The 24,368-nt window shown below is 42.3% G+C and overlaps 2 protein-coding genes across 7 annotated transcripts; both read right to left on the reverse strand.

Moving 5' to 3' along the window:
- Window positions 1-7,740: 7,740 nt before the first annotated feature.
- Window positions 7,741-14,879, reverse strand: LOC137603336 (zinc finger protein 135). 2 transcript variants are annotated; one of them, XM_068326648.1, is made up of 3 exons: window positions 14,742-14,879; window positions 11,953-12,565; window positions 7,741-10,474 (listed from the first exon to the last, which is right to left on the reverse strand). In XM_068326648.1, exons 2-3 carry the CDS (start codon window positions 12,534-12,536, stop codon window positions 9,523-9,525), a joined length of 1,536 nt encoding a protein of 511 aa, XP_068182749.1. In that variant the 5' UTR covers window positions 12,537-12,565; window positions 14,742-14,879; the 3' UTR covers window positions 7,741-9,522. The 2 variants fall into 2 exon arrangements, with proteins under 2 accessions (XP_068182749.1, XP_068182750.1); XM_068326649.1 differs by lacking the exon at window positions 14,742-14,879 and adding an exon at window positions 13,546-14,706.
- Window positions 14,880-17,017: 2,138 nt separating this feature from the next.
- ncoa4 (nuclear receptor coactivator 4) lies at window positions 17,018-23,615 on the reverse strand. 5 transcript variants are annotated; one of them, XM_068326646.1, is made up of 11 exons: window positions 23,456-23,615; window positions 21,041-21,161; window positions 20,414-20,554; window positions 20,235-20,326; window positions 19,895-20,003; window positions 19,718-19,786; window positions 19,433-19,549; window positions 18,556-19,326; window positions 18,189-18,458; window positions 17,987-18,079; window positions 17,018-17,908 (listed from the first exon to the last, which is right to left on the reverse strand). In XM_068326646.1, the coding sequence occupies exons 1-11, from the start codon at window positions 23,497-23,499 to the stop codon at window positions 17,903-17,905; spliced, it is 1,833 nt and encodes a 610-aa protein (XP_068182747.1). In that variant the 5' UTR covers window positions 23,500-23,615; the 3' UTR covers window positions 17,018-17,902. The 5 variants fall into 5 exon arrangements, with proteins under 5 accessions (XP_068182747.1, XP_068182745.1, XP_068182746.1 ...); XM_068326644.1 differs by having other exon boundaries at window positions 19,433-19,552; XM_068326645.1 differs by having other exon boundaries at window positions 19,718-19,789.
- Window positions 23,616-24,368: the final 753 nt, after the last annotated feature.

Consider the following 24,368-nt stretch of genomic DNA (forward strand, 5'->3'; position numbering starts at 1 on the left):
TCTTTTTTTTCGGTAGGTCGATCAGAAAAAAAAATTTTTTTTTGGTCTGTATAAAAAAAATTTTCTGGTCGGTCTAAAAAAATTTTTTCCGGTCGGTTGGTTTAAAAAAAATTTTTTTGGTTGGCCTAAAAACTTTTTTTCTTTCAGTTGGTCAGAAAAAAAAAAAGATTTTTGTTCCAAAATATTTTTTTCTAAGTCTAAAAAAAGTCTAAAAAAAAAATTTGTCTAAAAAAAATTTGTCTGGGCGGTTGGTTTAAAAAAATTTTTTTTTGGTCAGTTTAAAAACTTTTTTCAGGTCACTTGGTATAAAAAAATTTTTTTTTTGGTCGGTCTAAAAAACTTTTTTTCCGGTTGGTCTAAAAAAATGTTCTTTGGTTGGTCGATTGGAAAAAAAAAATTTTTTTTGTCGGTCTAAAAAAAATTTTACCGGTCAATTGGTATAAAAAAATTTTTTTTTTGGTTGGTCTAAAAAAAAAATTTCTCTTTTTTTTCGGTTGGTCGATCGGAAAAAAAAAAGTGTTTTCGGTTGATCTGTATAAAAAAATTTTTTTCGGGTGGTCGGTTGGTCTAAAACAAGTTTTGTTTCCGTTTGGTCTAAATAAATGTTTTTCGGTTAGTCAGGAAAAAAAATTCTCTTTTTTTTCGGTAGGTCGATCGGAAAAAAAAATTTGTTTTCAGTTGGTCTGTATAAAGAAATTTTTTTTGGTTGTTCTAAAAACTTTTTGTCTTTCAGTTGGTCAGAAAAAAAAAGATTTTTGTTCCAAGAAATTTTTTTCCGGTCGGTTGGTTTAAAAAAATTTTTTTTGGTCAGTTTAAAAACTTTCTTCAGGTCACTTGGCATAAAAAAAAAATTTTTTGTCGGGTCTAAAAAAAATCATTTTTCCAGTTGGTCTAAAAAAATGTTTTTCGGTTAGTCAGGACATTGTTTTTTTTCTGGTCGGTCTAAAAAAAATTTTTCCGGGCGGTTGGTTTAAAAAAATTTTTTTTGGTTGGCCTAAAAACGTTTTTTCTTTCAGTTGGTCAGAAAAGAAAAGATTTTTGTTCCAAAATATTTTTTTTAAGTCTAAAAAAAGTCTTGTTTCCGTTTGGTCTAAATAAATGTTTTTCGGTTAGTCAGGAAAAAAAAATTTCTCTTTTTTTTCGGTTGGTCGATCGGAAAAAAAAAAGTGTTTTCGGTTGATCTGTATAAAAAAAATTTTTTCAGGTGGTCGGTTGGTCTAAAAAAAGTTTTGTTTCCGTTTGGTCTAAATAAATGTTTTTTGGTTAGTCAGGAAAAAACAAATTTCTCTTTTTTTTCGGTAGGTCGATCGGAAAAAAAAATTGTTTTCAGTTGGTCTGTATAAAAAAATTTTTTTTGGTTGGTCTAAAAACTTTTTGTCTTTCAGTTGGTCAGACAAAAAAAGATTTTTGTTCCAAGAAATTTTTTTCCGGTCGGTTGGTTTAAAAAAAATTTTTTTGGTCAGTTTAAAAACTTTCTTCAGGTCACTTGGCATAAAAAAAAAATTTTTTTTGTCGGGTCTAAAATAAATATTTTTTTCAGTTGGTCTAAAAAAATGTTTTTCGGTTAGTCAGGACATTGTTTTTTTCTGGTCGGTCTAAAAAAATTTTTTCCGGTCGGTTGGTTTAAAAAAAATTTTTTGGGTTGGCCTAAAAACTTTTTTTCTTTCAGTTGGTCAGAAAAAAAAAAGATTTTTGTTCCAAAATATTTTTTTCTAAGTCTAAAAAAAGTCTAAAAAAAAAATTTGTCTAAAAAAAATTTGTCTGGGCGGTTGGTTTAAAAAACTTTTTTTTGGTCAGTTTAAAAACTTTTTTCAGGTCACTTGGTATAAAAAAAATTTTTTTTTGGTCAGTCTAAAAAACTTTTTTTCCGGTTGGTCTAAAAAAATGTTCTTTGGTTGGTCGATCGGAAAAAAAAATCGGTTGATCTGTATAAAAAATGTTTTTGCGGTTGGTCTAAAAAAATGTTTTTCTGGTGAGTTGGTGTAAAAAAATGTTTTTCCGGTCGGTCTAAAAAAATGTTTTTTTGGTTGGTCTAAAAAATTTTTTCCAGTCGGTTGGTGTAAAAAAAATGTTTTTTTGGTCCGTCTAAAAAAAGTTTTGTTTCTAGTTGGTCTAAATAAATGTTTTTCGGTTAGTCAGGAAAAAAAAAAATTGTCTTTTTTTTCGGTTGGTCTGTATAAAAAAATTTTTTTCGGTTGGTCGGTTGGTCTAAAAAAAGTTTTGTTTCCGTTTGGTCTAAATAAATGTTTTTCGGTTAGTCAGGAAAAAAAAATTTATCTTTTTTTTCGGTAGGTAGATCGGAAAAAAAAAATTGTTTTTGGTCGGTCTAAAAAAAGATTTTCCGGTCAATTGGTATAAAAAAATTTTTTTTTTGGTCGGTCTAAAAAAAAAAATTCTCTTTTTTTCGGTTGGTCGATCGGAAAAAAAAATCGATTGATCTGTATAAAAAATGTTTTTGCGGTTGGTCTAAAAAAATGTTTTTCTGGTGAGTTGGTGTAAAAAAATGTTTTTCCGGTCGGTCTAAAAAATTTTTTCCAGTCGGTTGGTGTAAAAAAAATGTTTTTTTGGTCGGTCTAAAAAAAGTTTTGTTTCCAGTTGGTCTAAATAAATGTTTTTCGGTTAGTCAGGAAAAAAAAAAAGTCTTTTTTTTCGGTTGGTCTGTATAAAAAAATTTTTTTTGGTTGGTCTAAAAACTTTTGTTCTTTCAGTTGGTCAGAAAAAAAAAGATTTTTGTTCCAAGAAATTTTTGTCCGGTCGGTCTAAAAAAAATTTTGCCGGTCAATTGGTCTAACAATTTTGTTTTGGTCTTTTAATTATTTGGTCGGTCAGTTGTGGAAAAAATTTATTTACAGTCAGTGTGTCTAAAAAAATTAAAAATGTTTACTTGTTGTCCAGGCAGTCAAAAAATGCCTTCCTTGAGATGGGTAGTTGGTCTTAAAAGTATTGTTTTGGTCAGTTTAAAAACTTTTTTCAGGTCAATTGGTATAAAAAAAATGTTGTTTTGGTCCGTCTAAAAAAAATTTTTTTTCCGGTTGGTCTAAAACAATGTTTTTCGGTTAGTCAGGAATTTTTTTTTTTCTGGTCGGTCTAAAAAAATGTTTGTCCGGTCGGTCTAAAAAAATGTTTTTCCGGTCGGTCTAAAAAATTTTTTTCCGGTCGGTTGCTTTAGATAAATTTTTTTTGGTTGGTCTAAAAACCTTTTTTTCTTTCAGTTGGTCAGAAAAAAAAAGTTTTTTGTTCCAAAAAATTTTTTTCCGGTCAGTCTAAAAAAATTGTTTCTGGTCGGTTGGTTCAAAAAAATTTTTTTTTGGTCAGTTTAAAAACTTTTTTCAGGTCAATTGGTATAAAAAAAAAAATTTCTGGTCGGTCTAAAAAATATTTTTTTTCCGGTCGGTTGCTTTAGATAAATTTGTTTTGGTTGGTCTAAAAACCTTTTTTTCTTTCAGTTGGTCAGAAAAAAAAAGTTTTTTGTTCCAAAAAATTTTTTTCCGGTCAGTCGAAAAAAATTGTTTCTGGTCGGTTGGTTTAAAAAAATTTTTTTTTGGTCAGTTTAAAAACTTTTTTCAGGTCAATTGGTATAAAAAAAAAAAATTTCTGGTCGGTTTACAAAATATTTTTTTTCCGGTCGGTTGCTTTAGATAAATTTTTTTTGGTTGGTCTAAAAACCTTTTTTTCTTTCAGTTGGTCAGAAAAAAAAAGTTTTTTGTTCCAAAAAATTTTTTTCCGGTCAGTCGAAAAAAATTGTTTCTGGTCGGTTGGTTTAAAAAATTTTTGTTTTGGTCAGTTTAAAAACTTTTTTCAGGTCAATTGGTATAAAAAAAAATAATTTCTGGTCGGTCTAAAAAATAATTTTTTTCCGGTTGGTCTAAAAAAATGTTTTTCGGTTGGTTGATCAGAAAAAAAAAAATGTTTTTGGTTGATCTGTATAAAAAAATTTTGTTGGTTGGTCGGTTGGTCTGAAAAATTTTTTTTCCGGTCGGTCTAAAAAATTTTTTTCTGGTCGATTGGTGTAAAAAAAATGTTTTTTTGGTCCGTCTAAATTTTTTTTGGTTGGCCGGTTGGTCTAAAACAATGTTTTTCGGTTAGTCAGGAAATTTTTTTTTTCTGGTCGGTCTAAAAAAATGTTTGTCCGGTCGGTCTAAAAAAATGTTTTTCCGGTCGGTCTAAAAAATTTTTTTCTGGTCGATTGGTGTAAAAAAAATGTTTTTTTGGTCCGTCTAAATTTTTTTTGGTTGGTCGGTTGGTCTAAAAAAATTTTTTTCTGGTCGGTTTAAAAACTTTTTTCCGGTCGGTAGCTTTAAATAAATTTGTTTTGGTAGGTCGATAAACCTTCTTTTTCTTTCAGTTGGTCAGAAAAAAAAAGACTTTTGTTCCAAAAAATTTTTTTCCGGTCAGTCTAAAAAATTTTTTTCTGGTCGGTTGGTTTAGGAAAAAATTTTTTGGTTGGTCTAAAAACTTTTTTTCTTTCAGTTGGTCAGAAAAAAAAAGATTTTTGTTTTTTCCGGTCAATTGGTATAAAACAAATTTTTTTCTGGTCGGTCTAAAAAGATGTTTTTCCGGTCAGTCTAAAAAAATGTTTTTCTGGTCGATCTAAAAAAATTTTTTCCGGTCGGTTGGTGTAAAAGAAATGTTTTTTTGGTCAGTCTAAAAAAGTTTTGTGTCCAGTTGGTCTAAATAAATGTGTTTTGGTTAGTCAGGAAAAAAAAAAATTCTCTTTTTTTTTCGGTTGGTCTGTATAAAAAAATGTTTTTTTGGTTGGTCTAAAAACTTTTTTTCTTTCAGTTGGTCAGAAAAAAAAGATTTTTGTTCCGAGAAATTTTTTTCCGGTCGGTCTAAAAACATTTTTCTGGTCAATTGGTCTAAAAACTTTTTTTTTTTGGTCGGTCTAAAAAAATTGTATTTTCCAGTAGGTCTAAAAAAATGTTTTTCGGTTAGTCAGGAAAATTTTTGTTTCTGGTCGATCGGGAAAAAAAATTTGTGTTCGGTTGGTCTGTATAAAAAAAATTTTTTTGGTTGGTCAGTTGGTGTAAAAAAAATTTTTTCCGGTCGGTAGCTTTAGATAAATTTGTTTTGGTAGGTCGAAAAACCTTTTTTTTTTTTCAGTTGGTCAGAAAAAAAAGACTTTTGTTCCAAAAAATTTTTTTCCGGTCAGTCTAAAAAATTTTTTTCTGGTCGGTTGGTTTAGGAAAAATTTTTTTGGTTGGTCTAAAAACTTTTTTTCTTTCAGTTGGTCAGAAAAAAAAAGATTTTTGTTTTTTCCGGTCAATTGGTATAAAACAAATTTTTTTCTGGTCGGTCTAAAAAGATGTTTTTCCGGTCAGTCTAAAAAAATGTTTTTCTGGTCGATCTAAAAAAATTTTTTCCGGTCGGTTGGTGTAAAAGAAATGTTTTTTTGGTCAGTCTAAAAAAAGTTTTGTGTCCAGTTGGTCTAAATAAATGTGTTTTGGTTAGTCAGGAAAAAAAAAAATTCTCTTTTTTTTTCGGTTGGTCTGTATAAAAAAATGTTTTTTTGGCTGGTCTAAAAACTTTTTTTCTTTCAGTTGGTCAGAAAAAAAAGATTTTTGTTCCGAGAAATTTTTTTCCGGTCGGTCTAAAAACATTTTTCTGGTCAGTTGGTCTAAAAACATTTTTTTTTGGTCGGTCTAAAAAAATTGTATTTTCCAGTAGGTCTAAAAAAAATGTTTTTCGGTTAGTCAGGAAAATTTTTGTTTTTGGTCGATCGGAAAAAAAAATTTGTGTTCGGTTGGTCTGTATAAAAAAATTTTTTTGGTTGGTCAGTTGGTGTAAAAAAAAATTTTTCCGGTCGGTTTAAAAACTTTTTTCCGGTCAGTTGGTCTAAAAATTTTGATTTGGTCTTTTAATTGGTTGGTCGGTCAGTTGTGGGAAAAAATTTTTTTACAGTCAGTGTGTCTAAAAAAATTAAAAATGTTTCCTTGTTGTCCAGGCAGTTAAAAAAATCCCTTCCTTGAGATGGTTAGTTCGTCTTAAAAATGTTTTTTTGGTCCGTCTAAAAAAATGTTTTTTTTCCAGTTGGTCTAAAAAAATGTTTTTCGGTTAGTCAGGAAAAAAAAATTTTCTGGTCGGTCTAAAAAATTATTTTTCGGTTGGCCGATTGGAAAAAATTTTTTGTGTTCGGTTGGTCTTAAAAGTTTTTTTCTGGTTGGTTTAAAAAAAATATTTTTCGGTTAGTCAGGAAAAAATTTTTTTTCCGATTGGTCTAAAATTTTTTTTTTCGGTTGGTCAGGAAAAAAAAATAATTCTGGTTGGTCTAAAAACATGTTGTTTTTTGGTTGGTCGATCGGAAAAAAATTTTTGTGGTCGGGCGGTCTGTATAAACATTTTTATTTCGGTTGGTCAGTTGGTATAAAAAAAATTTTTTCCGGTCGGTCTAAAAAAAATTTTTCCGGTCGGTTGTTCTAAAAAAATGTTTATTTGGTTGGTCTAAAACATTTCTTTCTTTCAGTTGGTCAGAAAAAAAGATTTTTGTTCCAAGAAATTGTTTTCCGGTTGGTTGAACTTAAAATTTTGTTTTGGTCTTTTATTTGATTGGTCAGTCAGTTGTGGAGAAAAAATTTTTTACGGTCAGTGTGTCTAAAAAAATTTAAAATATTTCCTGGTTTTCCAGGCAGTCAAAAAAATCCCTTCCATGAGATGGTTAGTTGGTCTTAAAAGTATTTATGTGGTCCGTCTAAAAAAAGTTTTTTTTCCCGTCGGTCTAAAAAATTGTTTTTCGGTTGGTCGGTTGGTCTAAAAAAAATTTTTTATTGGTTGCTTTAAAAAGTTTTTTCCAGTTGGTCTAAAAATTTAGTTTTGGTCTTTTAAAAAAAGACCAAAACTAAAAAAAAAAAAAAAAGTTTTTTTTCCGGTTGGTCTAAAAAAATATTGTTCGGTTGGTCGATCCAAAAAAAATGTTTGTGTTCAGTTGGTCTGTATAAAAAAATTTTTTCGGTCGGTCTAAAAAAAATTTTTCCGGTCGGTTGGTCTAAAAATTTTGTTTTGGTCTTTTATGTGGCTGGTCGGTCAGTTGTCGGAAAAAAAAAATTGACGGTCAGAGTGTTTAAAAAAAATTAAAATGTTTCCTGGTTGTCAGTCAAAAAAAACTTTCTTTGGGGTCGGTCAGTCGTTCTAAAAAATGTTTCATTTTGGTCGGTCTGAAAAATTCTTTATTTGGTCGGTCAAAAAAAAAACCTTTTCTAGACAGACCAAAAAATTTTTTTTGGACGGTAGGTTGGACTAAAAAATTTTTTCTTCGGTTGATCGGAAAAATTTTTTTGTGTTCTATTTAAAAAAAACTATTATTCATATCACTTTTTAAGGGGACTTATACCCCATATACCCTCCTAAGTTATATCTTTCCATGTACAATGTCAGGTCACTCCCTTGATGGAGGACAGGAAAGTTCCAGGACTGCCAACCCAAAGGTCGAGGGTTCAATCCCCAACCTGTTTTGTTACTGAATAAAAAAAAATTAAATTTGAAACTGTTTATAAAACAATTCAAATTAATTTTATTTCAATACCCACCGATGATTATCTCCTGTTCAATAATCAAATTGTTTCTACTTTTTATTGTAGTTCAGGACATAAGTTGAGGACGCCCCCTGCTGGACTAAAATGAAACTTGACAGCGGTGATCAGTTCACAGCAGATCAGTTATTGATCACATCCGTGCGATGCCTTCAGGTGGACTCGGACACTTTTTGTTTTAAAGGTTTATTACAAAACAAAGACAGAACAGTCAGCTGGGTTTATTCTAAACACGATACAACAAACGACGTTCTACCTGCAGGTGAAGCTTCGAGGAACCAACCCAAGAGAAAAGCAACACAACATGGAACCAACGCAGAACGACAGGAGAACCAGAACCGAGGCAAACAAAAACCTGGGGGGGGTCGTAGTGCTGCACATAAATAGGTCACCATTAAATTAAGTCAAATCTGATCACGCAATAAAACGTTACAAACTCAAAACGTTCTCCGCCGCCGCCGCAAAACTAAACCAAAAAGGGGCGGGGCCATCAGGTGAATTTTTTTTTTCAGGTGAATTTTGGCTTGAGCTGCTTCATCTGTTTAAACACTCGTCAAAGATCCTCCAATCAAACGCCAGCAAATTGATCAGCTGCTCTCGTCTAAGTCCAAACTGAGTCAGTTTGGACTTTTTAAATTATTGATCTTTTCAAATTAAAATTTAAAAAGATCAATACCAACTTTTTAAATTAAAATTTTTAGCTAAACCCACATTTTTTTTTTGTCTTTTAATTAAATCTGAAAGCTAACGATCGTCTGCTGGCTGGAGTTGACAAAAATGATGAAGGTGGGACCGTTTTATTTTTTTTACATTTAAATACCATTTATATTCATATATTACAACATCGTTCCAAATTCATAAATACGTAGTGAAGTTTCCTGTTCTGTCTCCATGACGACCGCTCTGTGGCTATAACTTAGAAATCCAAATCAGACGCTGCAGGTCGCTCAAACACACGCACACACACACACACACGCACAATCACACACACCGAGCTGGAAAAACTACAAATATGGCCGACTAGCTGCGGGTTATAGTTGTCATGCAAACGTTAATGTGGAGAAACGGCAGCAGCTCCGACCAATCAGTTCATCTGCTTGAATGTCAAATGTTTAGTTGTTTACTCTACGGACCAATCAGAACAGTGTCCAGAAGAACGACAGCCAATCAAATCAATCCGGGAAAGAACTGAGTGATGTCACAAAGGAAAAAAATAAAGAAAAATTTAGAAGGAACTCATTATTTATAAATTGGGCTGACAGGATTTGAACAGAAAATTAGCCTGAAATAGTTTTTGAAACTGATTTTTAATGATTTTTATTAATTAGAATTCACTACTATTCACACGACTAATAAATATTTATCATCAATAAATGATTTATTAGTATCAGAAAGATTTTTTGTTGGATTGAATCATGTTGGGAACCAAAGAGAGAACTGATTGGATGACAGGACCGGAGGGGGCGGGGCTGATCTATTTCTTTAGTTTTGTCGTGAACAAACGTCTTATTCTCTCGCTGCTCCTTTTTTGACTCTTTTGCAGGAATATTTTCCCAGAATGCTCTGCATGCTGAGCGCCGACTCGGGTCCCACATCCTGAAGCCGACAGGAAATGTACTTCAAAAAGACAGTCGGGGGTGGCGGCGAACGGCGTCCGTGGTGCGACCGACCGGATGGGTGGAGGCGTGGTGAGGCGGGGGCGGGGCAAAGGGGGCGGGGCAACACTTTTAAATCTAATCCCATTCTTAAGAGCTAAAGGTCAGTGACGACCGTGTGTGGATACGACCATATGTGGAGCACACGGCCAGGCCATATATGGATGTCCTGCTATCTACAGAAGAACCAATCAGGTCCAGTTCCAGACCAAAACGACCCACAATGCACCGCGCCCCGGTTCCATCCAGAACTGGTTGGAGAACTGGTTGGAACAACTCCTTCTCCGTACAGAACTGGTCCCGAACCGGTTTTTCCGAACCGGTTTCCCGGAGTGGGGGGTTCACTCCGAGTCGGACTCCAGGGGGGCGGTCTCGTCCAGCACCGGCCTCTTCCGGCGTTTGGGGGCGGCGGCCCGGTTCTCGTCCTCCAGGTGGGCTTTCTTGTGGCGCGAGAAGCTGGACGAGTGCATGAAGGTCTTGTTGCAGGCGGCGCAGGTGTACGTCTTGCTCTTGGCGACAGCGGTGGCGTGCCCCGCCTTCACATGCAGCTGCTTCTGATGCTGCTGGAGCTTGCCCCGCCCCCCGCCCACTCCTCCCCCCGCCCCCCTGTGGGTCTGCTGGTGCCGCGCCAGGCTGGAGGCGTGGCTGAAGCTCTTCCCGCAGTGGCCGCAGCCGTGGCGCCCGCCTCCTCTTCCTCCTCCTCCTCCCGCCATCATTCCCGCCTCTTCTTCTTCCTCCTCCTCCTCGTCTGAGAGGGCGGGGCCCCGCTTGCCGCGCCCAGCCCCGCCCCGGCGGCGGCGCCGGTTCTTCTTGCAGAGCGTGTAGAAGTTGGGCTTGTCGCGCGAGCAGAGCTTGAGGCGGATCTTCAGGTCGGACGAGCTCTCGCCCAGGTTCTCCTTCCCGGGCGTGAAGCCGCCCAGCAGCTCCTTCACGTGGGTCACCTGATGCTTGTTCAGCTGCGTCGATGTCCGGAAGCTCATGTCGCACTGCGGGCAGGCGTAGAACTTGTCCCCGCCCACCGTCGCCACGCCCGCCGTCGCCACGCCCACCACCGCCGCGTGCTGCTGCTGCCGCCGCTTGGTCCGCTTGTTCTTGGCACCAGGTTTGAGCGAGTGGCGCAGGGCGGCCATGTTGGCGCCCAGGGCGGCGGCGGCGTCCTTGGGGAGGCCCTTGCCCTTCTTGTGGATGAGGCGGTGGCGCGACAGGCTGGAGCTGTGGTTGAACTCCTTCCCGCAGATGTTGCACGGGTGGATCCGCCGCTTCCCGTGGAGACGCAGATGGCTACCCAGCATCCTGTGGGGCGACACGCAACACCAGTAGTTAGACGCCAACCGGATCGGACTGGGGGAGGGGTTATTGATTAGAGCCCAGTGATCGAACGGCAATAATGGGCATTGAACCTGAGTGATGGCGGCAACTTATCAAACTTATCAGTCACTTCTGATCAGGTCACAAATGATTAAGTCTGTAGAAGCTAAAACAAAAAATGCTAATGCTAGACGCCAATATCGATCAGCTCCTGATCAATAGATCAATACAGTATTTTCCGCACTATAAGGCACACCTAAAAGCTACAGCGGTACCTCTACTGACGAAACGCCTCAACAGGAAAATATTACCTCGAGTTACGAAAGGTAAAAATACAGTAAGGGCTGATAGTCTCAGCTCCCACTGGTTCCTGAACACAACATTCTCATAGCTGCTCTGCCATTGGCTATTACCTATTACCCAGCATCTTCCTGGTATCCCATTGGCTCAGAGGGACCTCTGTGTGGAGCTGGATAGGTGTCTATACAGCGTCCTCGTCATTCGGCCCTCGACCCATGAGGTGTTCTGATAGTTTTACGTAAATATATTAACTTTTAGAGTATTCACTATGGACCCCAAGGAAGTGACGGAGAAAAGAGGAAAAGAAAAGACGAAGAAAAGAGTTTTTTTGTCCGTACAAACAAAGCAAGAGATGATAGAAAAGCCTGAAAAAGGGATGCGTTTGGTTGATCTCTCCAAAGAATATGGCCGTAATGCATCTACAATCACCACGTTATTAAAACTAAAGGAAGTTTAAGGAGTTTAAAGCGTCGCGTGGGTGGTTGGAGAAGTTCAGAAGGAGGACTGGAATTCACTCTGTTGTTCATGGGGGGGCAAGAGGGCATGAACCAAAGAGGGCAAAAAACAATGAGGACAGCAGTTAAAAGGTAAATGATCATCATTTTATTCTTTCTTTGTTTTTTACATTATACACAACTCTCATTTATTATGTAATAATCTAATCATAACATGTATTTCTAACATGTTTTGATGCATTTTTATGCTTTATTAAACATTTATGTCTGAATTTTGGGGGGCTTGTAACGGATTAGGGCATTTGAATGGAAAACGCGTCTCTACTTACGTCATTTATTCCAGAACCAATTAATTTCGTCAGTAGCGGTACCGCTGTATTAATTTTCTCAAAAACTGGCAGCGCGCCTGATAATCCAGAAAATACTATCGGCTGTTTGCTGTTAGAACCAATCACGCACGCGGCCCACAGGAAGTGGTATCGATTAGTCACGGAGCTAATAAGTTTAATCAATCACTTCTGATCAGACAGGAAATGATCGGTTAAGTCGGTAGCAGCTAAAAAAAAAAAAAGCTAATGCTAGCTGCCGATACGGATCAGCTCCTGATCTATAGATGTATTGGCTGCTTCCTGGTTCGATCGATCAATCGATTTATGAGGACTCTGATCGATAACCTAACGGTGCTATTGATCGATATCGATGACTCACCTGCTGCCTTTGAAGGTCATCCCGCAGTGGGGGCAGGTGTAGCGCGCCTCCTGATGCGCCGGCTCCAGGGCGCGTTTGGCGGGGGGCGGGGCCCCGCCCTTGCCAGTGTGCGTCTGCTGGTGGCGGTAGAGGCTGGAGGCGTGGCTGTAACACTTCCCGCAGTAGCTGCAGCGGTACTGCCGCTCGTCCGGCTCAAAGTCGGCCTGGTCCGAGTCCAGCCCGCCGTCCAGCTGGCTGCTCCCCGCCTCCACCAGCGCCTCGCCGCCGGGCCCCTCCTCCTCGTCGTCGTCCTCCTCCTCCTCGTCCGAGTCGGTCTTGATCTCCACGCTCTGCTCCGTCACCTCGCACGGGTACACCTCCTCGTACGGCGCGAAGAACGCCTCGTCCGTCTCGATCTTCAGCTGGTCGGCCGTCAGCTCCGACGCGTCGTCGTCCTTCTTCACGCAGGAGATGGTGAACTTTGACCCCACCTCTGCCCACTTTACCACGTACTCGATAGGCTGCGTGTCCAGCTCCACCGTGATGAAGTCGGCGCCCAGGGCGTCGGACTCCGACACCGTCAGCTCCGTCTCTGTGTCCTCCATCCTGAGCAGAGGGGGAGGAGCCTGTAGTCCTGGGGGAGGGGCCAGAAGCAGGAAGTGTGAATCACACCTCCAATAATCAAATCAATCATCAATCAACCTGTGAATGTAGCCGCAAGGGGATACAAGCCAGTGTCTTCTTGTGCCGGTCCCAAACCAGGATAAATACAGAGGGTTGTGTCAGGAAGGGCATCCGACGTAAAACTTTTGCTCAATCAAACATGTGAATCAAACCCATCAATCAACCTGTTGCTCAGGACCCGTTCAAAACATCTGATCCAGAGTGGATTTAATCCCCATTTCCAATACTGGATCAATAGTCTTATTGATTAATCACTAATCAATAATTTTAGGATTGCGTTTCTCAATTGTTAATCACATATTAGCAACTAATCAAATTATATCTATTGGTTATTAGTGAATTAATTTAGTGAATCAATTTTAGTGAATGTAGGTCAGGCGTCGGTGACGTCACACAACCGGAAGGAGCTCGTCTACGTCACGTGAGCTCATCGGTAATCGTCACCAGGGCGCTGTGTGACGTCAGCGGGACGTCCGTTTGCATTTTTTCATTCGATTTTCACAATTCTGGTGCATTAACTCAACCGGATGCGATGGAAAACAAAAACAGAGGCGTCACATTTCCGCGTTATTGCCGCCATTACATCCCTCAGAGGGCGGCTGCTGGCGGGACACCCACCGCCAAAGGATGACGCTTCACCGACAATCAGCGTTCATTAGTGAATAAATGGTGAGCCGAACGGGTCGTTAGATGTTTGTTGATGCTTAGAAACTCTTTAGAGAGTCGTGAAAACTCGCTCCGGTCCGTTGGCGGCCGTTGGAGCTTTGAATCCCGCCGGGCGGCGGTGGGCTTTCGGGGCTCGGCCTGAGGAGGAAGAAGCGGCTCCGCTTCCTGAACGTCCGCCGCCAAAATAAAAGAAGCGAACCGCCCGTTTTTAAACGACGCTCCCGGAACAAGGCCGCACAAACGAGTCGGTGTTCGGTCACTCACCGGGTCTCAGGGCCCACCGGGCGGCAGAAACGGACAGATTCTACCGGTGGAGACGGTCACAATAAACAGGAAGCAGCGGACGGAGACACAAAGCATTGTGGGAAAGGATTAAATGGTTGCACACAAACGGAAGTACGGGGGATTGCCCTTCAAAATAAAACCCTAAATGGGGGAATAAAACCTTAAATCCTTCAATAAAAGCGTGGAAATGATCACTTTAAGAATCGAATTCAAATATGACGCCAATTATAAGTTATCGACTCATCCCTGCTTGAAAATAAATCTTTCATTCCGATAATTTTAACACACACACATATACAATGTGTGTGACGACCCATAATCTGAAACACATAAACTAAACTACTATTAAAGGATGTAGGACACGGAAAAAAAATATTCTAAAAGCTGCGAAGCTAACTGTGGGTATATTTAAGTCTAATACGTGGCAGCTCGAAAATGACAAGGCAACTCTGTGGGAAAAGTAATTAATGCTACGTTTGAATATTTACATGTTACTTTGAATATGTTTATCCTAAATTCATCCTCAGGTATAATTTGGCACTTTTTTTACCGTCCACGGAGATAATTTATTTTGTAGTTCACCGGAAGTACTGTTTTTATGCGTAGCCTGAACGCCACTATTTCTGTTTTCACCTGTAAAACCCTTTAATCTCCAGACTTTTAATAATCTAATTTCTGTTTTGCACGGATTGTTCTCTGATCTCCACTGAGGATCAATGAAATCCGATCTGATCATCGATTAAGGTTCAGAAACCATCGATAATAGCAGCGGATCGTCTGCACAGCTGCTTCACCTGTACCTGCTGATTAATATTAATGATTATCGGTGTTTTATATCCCGTGTTCAACCAGCCGTCGTCGGGGTTGGGGTCTGATCAATCGGTTCGGTTCCGATCAATAGGTTCGGTTCCGGCGGCCTCCTCCCGTGGGGGGCAGGGGGGAGCGGAGCGGATGTTCGGTCCTCCGGTTCGCTTCGTGTCGCCGTTTTTTTCTTTCCCTTTTTCATCGACGTTTCATCCGGACGCGGCTTTGTTCCGGTATTTTCCCACATCGTTAGCGGTGCGGGGGCTCCAGCTGGACGGCGGGTTCACACCCACTACGTCACAGCCGGCTCCGGGTGTCGAATCCAAACCGTCGGATCGCAAAGAAAGAACATTCCAGAAGCGAACACTTACAACTGCAGCCGGTTCGGCCCGCTGGTCCCGGTTCGGCCTGCTGGGGGTCTGAGTCGGTGTCGGTGCCGCAGCTCCGTCACATCTCCGCCGGAGAGCAGCGGCGGCCGAGCGCCCACGAAGTCGGCTTCGCGTTCGACGTTCAAGGGGGAAATTAAGGGGGGCCTTAAGTGACGTCGCTGCTCCGGCGGCTTGTGTTCGACGTTAGATGACGTCACCACGCTGTGTGAAAGACACGTTTGAATTAGTAATATCTTTATTTCACATATATGCACACAAAAACGACAGAACGGGGAGGTTTAGCGGGACATTTTTAACCTTCCTCAACGCTCCCCTTAATGTACGAACGCTAAACCAACTTCACAAGTCACCCCGCTGCCGGCCATCTCCCTGCTCTGATTGGTCGAGCCACTGCGCAGCCAGCTCGCGGCATCGAATGGGATTGGCTGTGAGACAGGAACCACACAGACTCTTCAGAACTTCTCGGTAGAACCGACGATTAAAAACAACTAAAAGCTCGTGTGTTTATGACGTAAACGTGGCTGTTCGGGTCGAGTCCTGCTGTGGTGACGTCAGAGGATGACTGGGACAGGTCGGAAAAAAAAACCCCTTATATCTGTCTCACCTTTTCCGTCACACGGATCCAATCAGAATCAGGGAACCAGAACCAGATTTTTTCCGACCGGAAACAGTTTTATAAAACTTCCGGTTTTTCGTTCCACGCGAGAATTGACGGACCTGAACTGGTTAGAACAAGAAAATATAGTTCCCAAACTGGTTAATAGCGTTCGTTGTTATAAATAAATAATAAATAAAAATAATTTATAAATAAGAAGGTAGCTTTAGGACTTTTAAATTGGCAATTATGGCAATTAGTTGACATGTAGATATGAGAACAGCACAGAGGTTGGAGAAATAGAAGATGTTGGATGGGCAAAAATGGGCAAATTTATTATGTTATTGCCTGTTATGACATTATTGGCTTCTTCTAGTCTCAAAAATGTAAATGTAATTGTGTGTGTTTACCAACGGCCTTCACCTGAAGTTTCCATGTTTTCTTCAGGCGACTCCAGACAACAGTCTCTACTCACAGTGACTCCTCTCTGGCAGGTGTTCGTTTTGGAAATGGAAGTTTTGACATTGATTCCATCATTTTTTCCCCTCAGAATTCATTTACTTCCTTCTACTTGGTCTAAAAACCAACTTTTTTCCCCCTGATTTATTGTTTTCTGCAGACAGAAAGTTTCATTTTTAATGATTTTCGTTTTGTGGATCTGTGATCAGCTGACTGGTGATGTCATCATGTCGGTGGAATCAACCTGGAGGAAACGATCGATCTATCCGAGTCTGGTTACATCCTGGTCCGGGATCCGGTTACAGACCGGCAGGGGGCGCCGTCCGGTCCTGGACCCGGTTACAGACCGGCAGGGGGCGCTGTCTGATCTGGGATGGAGTTTTAGAGACCGGAGGTCAACATGTTCATTTACTTTAACGATTTACGACGTGTAATAAAGTTTTGTTTTTGTTAAAGACATGATGGAAACGTGTTGTTTCCTTTACAGAAGGAAAATTAAAAACAAAATCATGTTGTCCGTTCAAATAAAGAAATAAAAATGATTTACTATTAAAAACAACAACGAATTAACAGAAACTTAAGAAAAAAAAAACTCCGTGTGTGTTTGTGTGTGTGTCAGCTGATCTTCAGCGCTGTTTACCTGAACAAACTGAACTCTGATCAGTTTGTTTTCCCTCTAGGTTAAATAAACTCAGCAAACTGACCTTAGATCAGGTTCAGCCTCGGGCCCCTGGAACAGGGCCTGGGAAACCCCGCAAAATTATTCATCAGGAGGTGAAGACAGAACCGCTTTTTTAGAAGTTCCGACCAATAAGGCGTGGTCTGGTCTGTGACGTCACCGCTCCCTATCAGCGTTCTCCTGCTGGAGGGGCGTGACCTGATCAGCTGTTTATCTGTGTGAGTTTATTAGGTGTGTGTGTGTGTTATTTGGTGATTTTCATCTATCAATAGTTAGTTTGATGACAATGTCTCCTCCAGGGTTCATCTTTAAGACTGAAAATCAGAAAGCCTTAAAGAATCGAAAGCATGTGAGTGTAGCCCCGCCCACCTCCTGATGGAGGAAGTGGGAACGCTAAAACTGCTAACTCGCTTCCTGTTACCTTCACTTCCTCGTCCGATTCCAGCGAATGTCAGCTGATCTGATGCTGTTGTTTTTGTAGCAGGAAGCAGAGAGAACGACTTCCTGTTTGACTTTTCATTGAAGACAGAATGATGTCACAGGGACGTTATGATGTCATAATGTTTTATTTACTGTAAAGGATCACAGCAGGAAGAGAGCGCTGATGACATCCCAGCTCAACACAACAGAGCCCCGCCCACCACAACGCTCCAATAAAAAGCACCAATCACGGCAGAGGCCTGCACCCAAAGCATTCTGGGAGTCCTTGTAATTGCCCTGAGCGCTGCCTTCCAGACGAGCTGCCTGCAAGACGAATCGCAGGGCACACAACAGGAAACCAGCTTTTAATTTGAAAGGTTGAGCATTAATCCTGTTACTTGATTAAAAATGAATAAATGATAAAAATATTTTTTCCTTTTAATCATGTGCAAACAAACTGGTCAACGCAGGCAGGAAGTGATGTAAGCAGCCTGCAGTCGGAACAGGAAATAGATCTATGTGGAATATTACTCACACAGGAAAAAGAGAAATATTTCAAAATAAAACACAGAAATTCATAGTTTTGTTAAAATAAGTTTCATTAAAATAAAGGCTGGTTTATAACTGTAGCTCTACCATTATACATGACCCCACCCATTTAATTACCCCATAGCCTGAGGCTCCGCCCCCTCCCACCAGGATCGAATGAGAAGTATTCTGGGATGTGTTGCATGGCAACAAAGACAAGCATCAAAGCATAATGAATGAGATTGGTTTCTCTTCTCTCGTCTTGATCCAATCAGACTTCTAAGAAACTAAAACAAATCAGATCAATCAGCTAAAGTGAATTTAAAATGAGCTCCGGTTGCCAGGACAACGGGTCTGGTGATCCTGATTGGAGGAGAGCGGCAGCACAGGAAGGCGATAGATAGTTGTGATCGAGAGTCGATCGGTGATTAGGAGGTGACGCACCCTTCATCTTCATCTTCATCACATCTGGAAGGAGAGGGAAGATAAGGTCAACCTCGATGACATCACCTGTCGCCGGGTAAACTCGGGCGACGACCGGCCCACCTGTTCAGGCGCCTTCTGCAGCCATTGCTCTTTGTCACCGCCCACCTTCATACAGGAGAACAGGTCGCAGACGGTCGGCAGCGCCAGGCGCTCCTACAGGTAACAGGAAGTAGAGTCAGGAAACAGGAAGTAGAGTCAGGAAACAGGAAATGGTCAGGAAACAGGAAGTAGAGTCAGGAAACAGGAAGTAAACCGTCTGTACCTGTGCCTGGCTCTTCTTCACCAGCCATTTGTCCTCGTCCTCTGATGGGCGGGGCTGAGGCGGGGGGGCCGTGAGGTGGGGGATGAGCCAGAAATCAGAATCGAGCGTTTTGCGGCACACGGAGAGGGGGGAGGAGCTACGGGTCTCCCCTTTGGCTGTCTCCGGCACCACCCACTCGGAGAGGGGGGAGGAGGCAAGGCTCAGTATGGTCGACTTACAGGAGGAGGGGGAGGGGCTGGGCGTGAGCCACGCCTCCAGGATGGCCTGAACCTGGAGAGAGAAACAGGAAGTGGATTTTTTTGTTCTTCTCTGGGTCACATGACTGACAGACGATCACATGATTGAGGGTCGAACCGAGACGGGTCACCTTCTGCTCCTGGTCCCGGTAGTGCAGGGTGGGCGGGGCATCTTTGGTGATGGGCGGGGCGTTCTGGGTGGAAGGTGGGGCGTTCTTGCCGGTGGGAGGTGCATTTGATGCTGGAGAAGGAACCTTATTGGCGGTGGGCGGGGCTTCGGGAGCCACTGGGACGCCGTTCTTGTCGCGCCCGTCCCGCCGCTGCAGCCAGGCGCTCAGGGCGCCCCGCCCACAGTTGTCATCGCAGACGCACTCAGAGTAGGAGGGGCACACCTCGTTGGCGCGGCACGCCTGCTGCACCGGGACCACCTGCTGAAGCCACGCCTCCAGGGACACCGGCGGCTGGGGGTCGACGGCGGCGGCTGGGGGGGCCATGGGCGGGGCCTTCAGGCACTTGAGCCGGCCCAGGTTTTCGATCTCCATGGCGTCGGAGGTTTGGCGGCAGGAGGAGCACGGGGGCGCCCCCACCAGCCAATCGCTGGGGTTCCAGCTCTCCTCGAACGGCTTGAACACCCGGCGCCAGCGCTCGGCGTCCGACACCGTCTCCATGGCGACGGAAGCCGGTGTGACCAGCCAGTCGCTCAGATCATCCTCCTCCTCATTGGCCGACACGGGGAGATCCGATTCGTCGATCTTCTCGATGGAGAAGGAGGAGCTACAGCTGCTCTCGCTCCTTGCCCTGCTGATGGGGGCGTGGTCCTGCAGGAGCCACACCTTCAGGTCCATCAGCTGACCCCAGGCCTGCAGGAAGTCCATGGGCGGGGCCGTGGGACAGGAAGTCACCTGCAGGCACGCAGGAAGTCACACACGTTCAACGTGAAGCTGCTTCCTGGATGTGACATCACAGGTCAGCTGACGTTCAACTGGTTGCCGTGACGATCTGGCTCACCTTGTTCTCTTTCTGTGTCACCAGCCAATCCTCAGGGTTCTTGCTGAACTGGTAACCAATGGGATCGCTTCTTGCTTGGGGAGTTCCCACTAGCCAGTCGTCCAGACCAGCGTCCATCTTCTGAAATAAACAATCTGATCACCTTCAAGCTGATCAAACGCATTGATCACAGATCGATCAATCAATCTGATCTATGTTACAGGTCATTGATTCTGATTGGTCGAAGCTGATTGGTTCCCAGGTTTCATGAATTTTTGATACAATTTAACAGCCGAGTCGATCTACCTGCTTCTTGGCGCTGATTGGACAATCCTGTACCTGGGCGGAGCTCTGGGAGGACACGCCCTCCACCAGCTGCTAACAGCAGGAAGAAAACATGTCATTTATGTCTGTGTGTGTGTGTGTGTGTGTGTGTGTGTGTGTGTGTGTGTGTGTGTGTGTGTGTGTGTGTGTGTGTTTTACCGGAGCGGCGATGCAACCGAACGAGGTGATGGCGTTCCTCAGGGATCGAGTGTCGCCGTGGAAACTCATCTCAGGGGTTTCCTCCGGCGTCAGACTGAAAGAAGACAACCTACACACACACACACACACACACACACACACACACACACACACACGAGACAGACGGATTATCCACAGACAATGACTTCATGTGTGTCCAGGTGTTTACGGAGATCATCTCAAAGATCACTTGATCTTTAAATTACTGTGTGTGTGTGTGTGTGTGTGTGTGTGTGTGTGTGTGTGTGTGTGTGTGTGTATGTGTGTGTGTGTGTGTGTATGTGTGTGTGTGTGTGCTTACTTCTCCATGCAGCTGGTCAGCTGGTTGTTCAGGTCGTTGCTGCTGTTCTTGTTCTGGAGCTGATGGACGATGACGTCAAACTGACCTCTGAGCTGGAAGAGACAGACAGTCAGACAGACAGTCAGTCAGAGAGACAGTCAGACAGACAGAATTAGACAGTCAGTCAGACAGACAGGTACCCAGTGTAGCTGGTGTAGCTGCTGCTGCAGGGTCTCCATCTTCAGTTGCTCCAGCAGGTCGATTTGCCCCAGGAGACAAGCCTCCCTGCAGCGCAGCACCTCCAGCTGGCGACTGATGGCGCTCTGCAGCTGCGCCCGCACCTGAGACGGGTGGAGACAGACGGGTGGAGACAGACGGGTGGAGACAGACGGGTGGAGACAGACGGGTGGAGACAGAGAGACACGTCTCAAAACAAAACCAAGTGCTTCAGTCCGGTTAATAGAACAGCAGCTGCATCTGAAGTCACATGACGCGGTGTCAGCCGACCAATCAGAGCACAGCAGCTTCACCTGACAGGAGGACCTGTCGTCTGACCAGCGCCGCCTGTTTCACTGCTTTATACCCTGACCCGACCACACCCCCCCTCTAGGCTTTGATACGCTGACTCAACAGCTCCACCTCCACACACACACACACACACACACACACACACAGATCACGTGACTCGTGGCTGACGATCTCAGACTTTGTTCGGCACCGTGGGTGAAGGCTAACGCTAACACTAGCGTGTTTGCGCAGCTGGCCGTGATCAGCTGACCGTTGCCGAGCGACCAGCGGGTGAGAATGAGGAGGGTGAAGGTCCTGACCTCTCTGCTGTTCTCCCTCAGCTGCTGCTCGGCCCTCATCACGCCGTCGATGGCGTCCTCCAGCTGATCCTGGGCCCGCCGGCACTGGTTCAGGCCGGACGCCGCGTCCCCCAACGACATTCTGGGAACAGGAAGTAGATAAAGGATGAGAGCGTCGGTTGTCGAGACTCACGCCGGGTTTCTGATGCGTCAAATGTTTACGACGGAGAACGAAGGAGACTTGTTGTTATGTGTGTGACTCAGCTGACCAAAGATCAGCTGCATTCTCTCCTTCACAACGAGCACTCTGATTGGTCAGAGAGCCAGTGGTTCACCTGGATGAACTGGGATCAACCCCTCAAACCATTAAACTATTTTTATCTGCTTCAACTGTTGCAGGAAATGAGAGGAAAAACAAGCCTGAGGTCTCAACCAATCAGATTAGAGGAAACAGATCAGGGCGGGGCTCTTCCAGCGATAAGAGGAGCCAGCAGCGGGTCACGTGACTGCAGTCAGCTGGACCTGTAGATTCATGCAGCCGGAGGGCAGCAGGTCACGTAACCCGAAGTGGGCGAGGCCTCGGAGGCCCCTCCATTATCAGCTCTAGACAGCTGAGAACCCAAGATAAGAACCCAGGCGAACCAGTACGTCACTGGTTTGCAGACATCCATTATGAACCACTGATTATCAATCAGCTATCAACAAGTCTACGGGTGGACCGGATGATAGATGATCAATATAAGAGACAGACGTAAAAGTGAAACACCCTGTCTGGGTGTCCTCTTATTAAGATTGATTATAAATCAGGGGTGTCAAAACGCATCTTCACTGAGGTCCACATCAGCATAACTGCTGTCCTCAAAGGACCAGATGTAACTAATAAATGTAACTAAATGTAAATTAAAATAAATATAACTACTCCTTAATGTTAAGAAATGTTAAAAATAGTTACAAATAATGTTTGTAACTTGAATTTATTACTTATTCAAGTTACAAACATTACAGTTAGACAGGAAAAACCTGTTAGCTTCTCTGTTCTAACGTAAATCCTTTTAATTTGTCAGGTTATTAAACCCACAGAACTCCATCAATCAAGGATCAAACTATCGATAAATAAAGAAAAATAACATCAAACACAAGTTAGGACATTAACTTTGTTCACAACGTTTTTGTAAATGTTAAAAATGGGCTGAATTACTGCATTGTTGGAGATGTAGTTTTGGTTAGAACACGTTTGACCTGTTTATCTCTAAACAATCTGATTTTTTATGCTCTCACAGGTCACATAAAATAAATTTTAAAGCATGTTGTGAAATTTTATCACAACTATAAAACACATGATCTGAACTTCACAATAACTTTTAACTGACTCAGCAACAAAATCATACAGCACAACTGATCCGTGTGTGTGTGTGTGTGTGTTTTCCCAGTAAAGTGTTTATCAGACTACAGTACAGTATTTTCTGTACTAAAAAGTGCACTGGATTATTTTAAAACCTTTTCACGTATAAGGCGCACTGGATTATAATGCACAGGGTCTGTTTTTGAGAGAATTAAAGGCTTTTATGTGCGCCTTATAGTTCAGATGCACTTCAGGTCCCATAACAACACGACCAGCTGGAAGCTGACCGCCGGTGGGTAACGAACACAATCCGGTACCTGGTGACGGAGATTCGGTGACAAAGGAGATTCGAACGCGCCTTCAGGCCGGAGGATGAACCAGACCCGGCTTTTGTTCCGCTTCACACCGGAGCTCAGAGGAATGAGGAAACTAATCCGCCATGACGGGCTGTCCGACCGCACGTACACGCCAAGGGGGGGGGGGGCAAAGGGAGGTGGGGGGGTTCATGGTTCAGAACCCGAAACATTAGCAAATGATTATCTCGGTCGGGTCAGAGGTCATCTGATCCGCAGGTCACAGCTGAAAATAATAAAACTACCCAGCGTGACGTCACGGCCACGGCACCAATGCACTGGAATTCACGGATTAAACAACAAACGCGACGATTATCGATCAGCCGAATTACAAAGGGGATCCTAATAGTACGTGAAAAAGTGAAAACACCACCTTACACCAAGCAGAATATTGATTGATGATCGGATGATTGATAAATAAACGATTAACCAAAGCAGATTCGGTTCGATTTGTTTAGAGGGGAAACACTGACGCTAACAGCCCGTTAGCTACGGGAATATTAGCATGATCGATCAGGACGTCATCGGGTCTGACTGCTAGCAGAAAGGTAATCAATAATAATAATAATAATAATAATAATAATAAGACGAGCTAACGAGCGGGTTGTTTCCTCTCGGTGACACCGTGGCAGTCAGAAACCAGCAGAGAAGGGAACGTGTCGGCTGAGCTAGCCGCGATGTTAGCGGACATTTTGGTGGAGAACACAAACGTTTAATTCGGCAATGACGTCTTCAACTCACCGCGGGCTTTTGTTGTGGGCTTTCGGTTTGGATGTCATGAACATTCAGAGAGTCTTCTGCGGTCCGTTGACCAGGAAAAAGCTCCGCTAATGCCTGTAATACCCACCGGTTACAAACTAGAGTCACGACGATCACGCCAAGGAAAAATAACTCACCCCCGGCAGGGAACAAGTCTCGCGAGACTTGGCGAGAGTCTACGATGGAATGACTCTGCCCCCTGCTGTTACTAATGTGTAACTGCATCTCTATTATTATTATTGTTGTTGTTGTTGTTAAATTTGGTCTTAAAAAGGCTGTTGTAGTTATTATTTATTTAAGTACGGTTTAAGGTATTGTTACATATAGATAGATAGATAGATAGATAGATAGATAGATAGATAGATAGATAGATAGATAGATAGATAGATAGATAGATAGATCGATCGATCCTCTCAAGTCCAATCACAGCAGAGCAGAGCGAAAGAAAAACAAAATCTACCCGATTAAAAAATGGGAATAGCGCTAATCTTTTGTTGTTTTGTAGATTCCGTATAGAACATGATTAAAATTAACATGATAAATATTTATTTTAACCCTTTAAAGCCTGAACTATTAATTGCCAGGGAAATCAATTTTTTTCAATAAGGTCTTAACTGAACATTCTGACAAATTTGACAAAAGATATGCATAAATTTGTATATATCAGTTCTAATTTTTCGTAGTTTTTGTTAAATGCGAATTTTTTCGGCAAACTAAATGCAAAAGCACAGCGGGTTTTTCCATGAATAAAATAATCAATCTTTATATAAAAAAATATTGTGGTAAAGATATATAATACAAATATTTAAAATTTATTATTAAATGTATAGAATCGCAGTAAGCATAAATCTACATTTTTTTGTTTGTAACAACATTAAAATTTTACTGTTGATAA

Source organism: Antennarius striatus, chromosome 11, assembly GCF_040054535.1.
Source record: "Antennarius striatus isolate MH-2024 chromosome 11, ASM4005453v1, whole genome shotgun sequence".
NCBI classification, from domain to species: Eukaryota; Metazoa; Chordata; class Actinopteri; order Lophiiformes; family Antennariidae; genus Antennarius; species Antennarius striatus.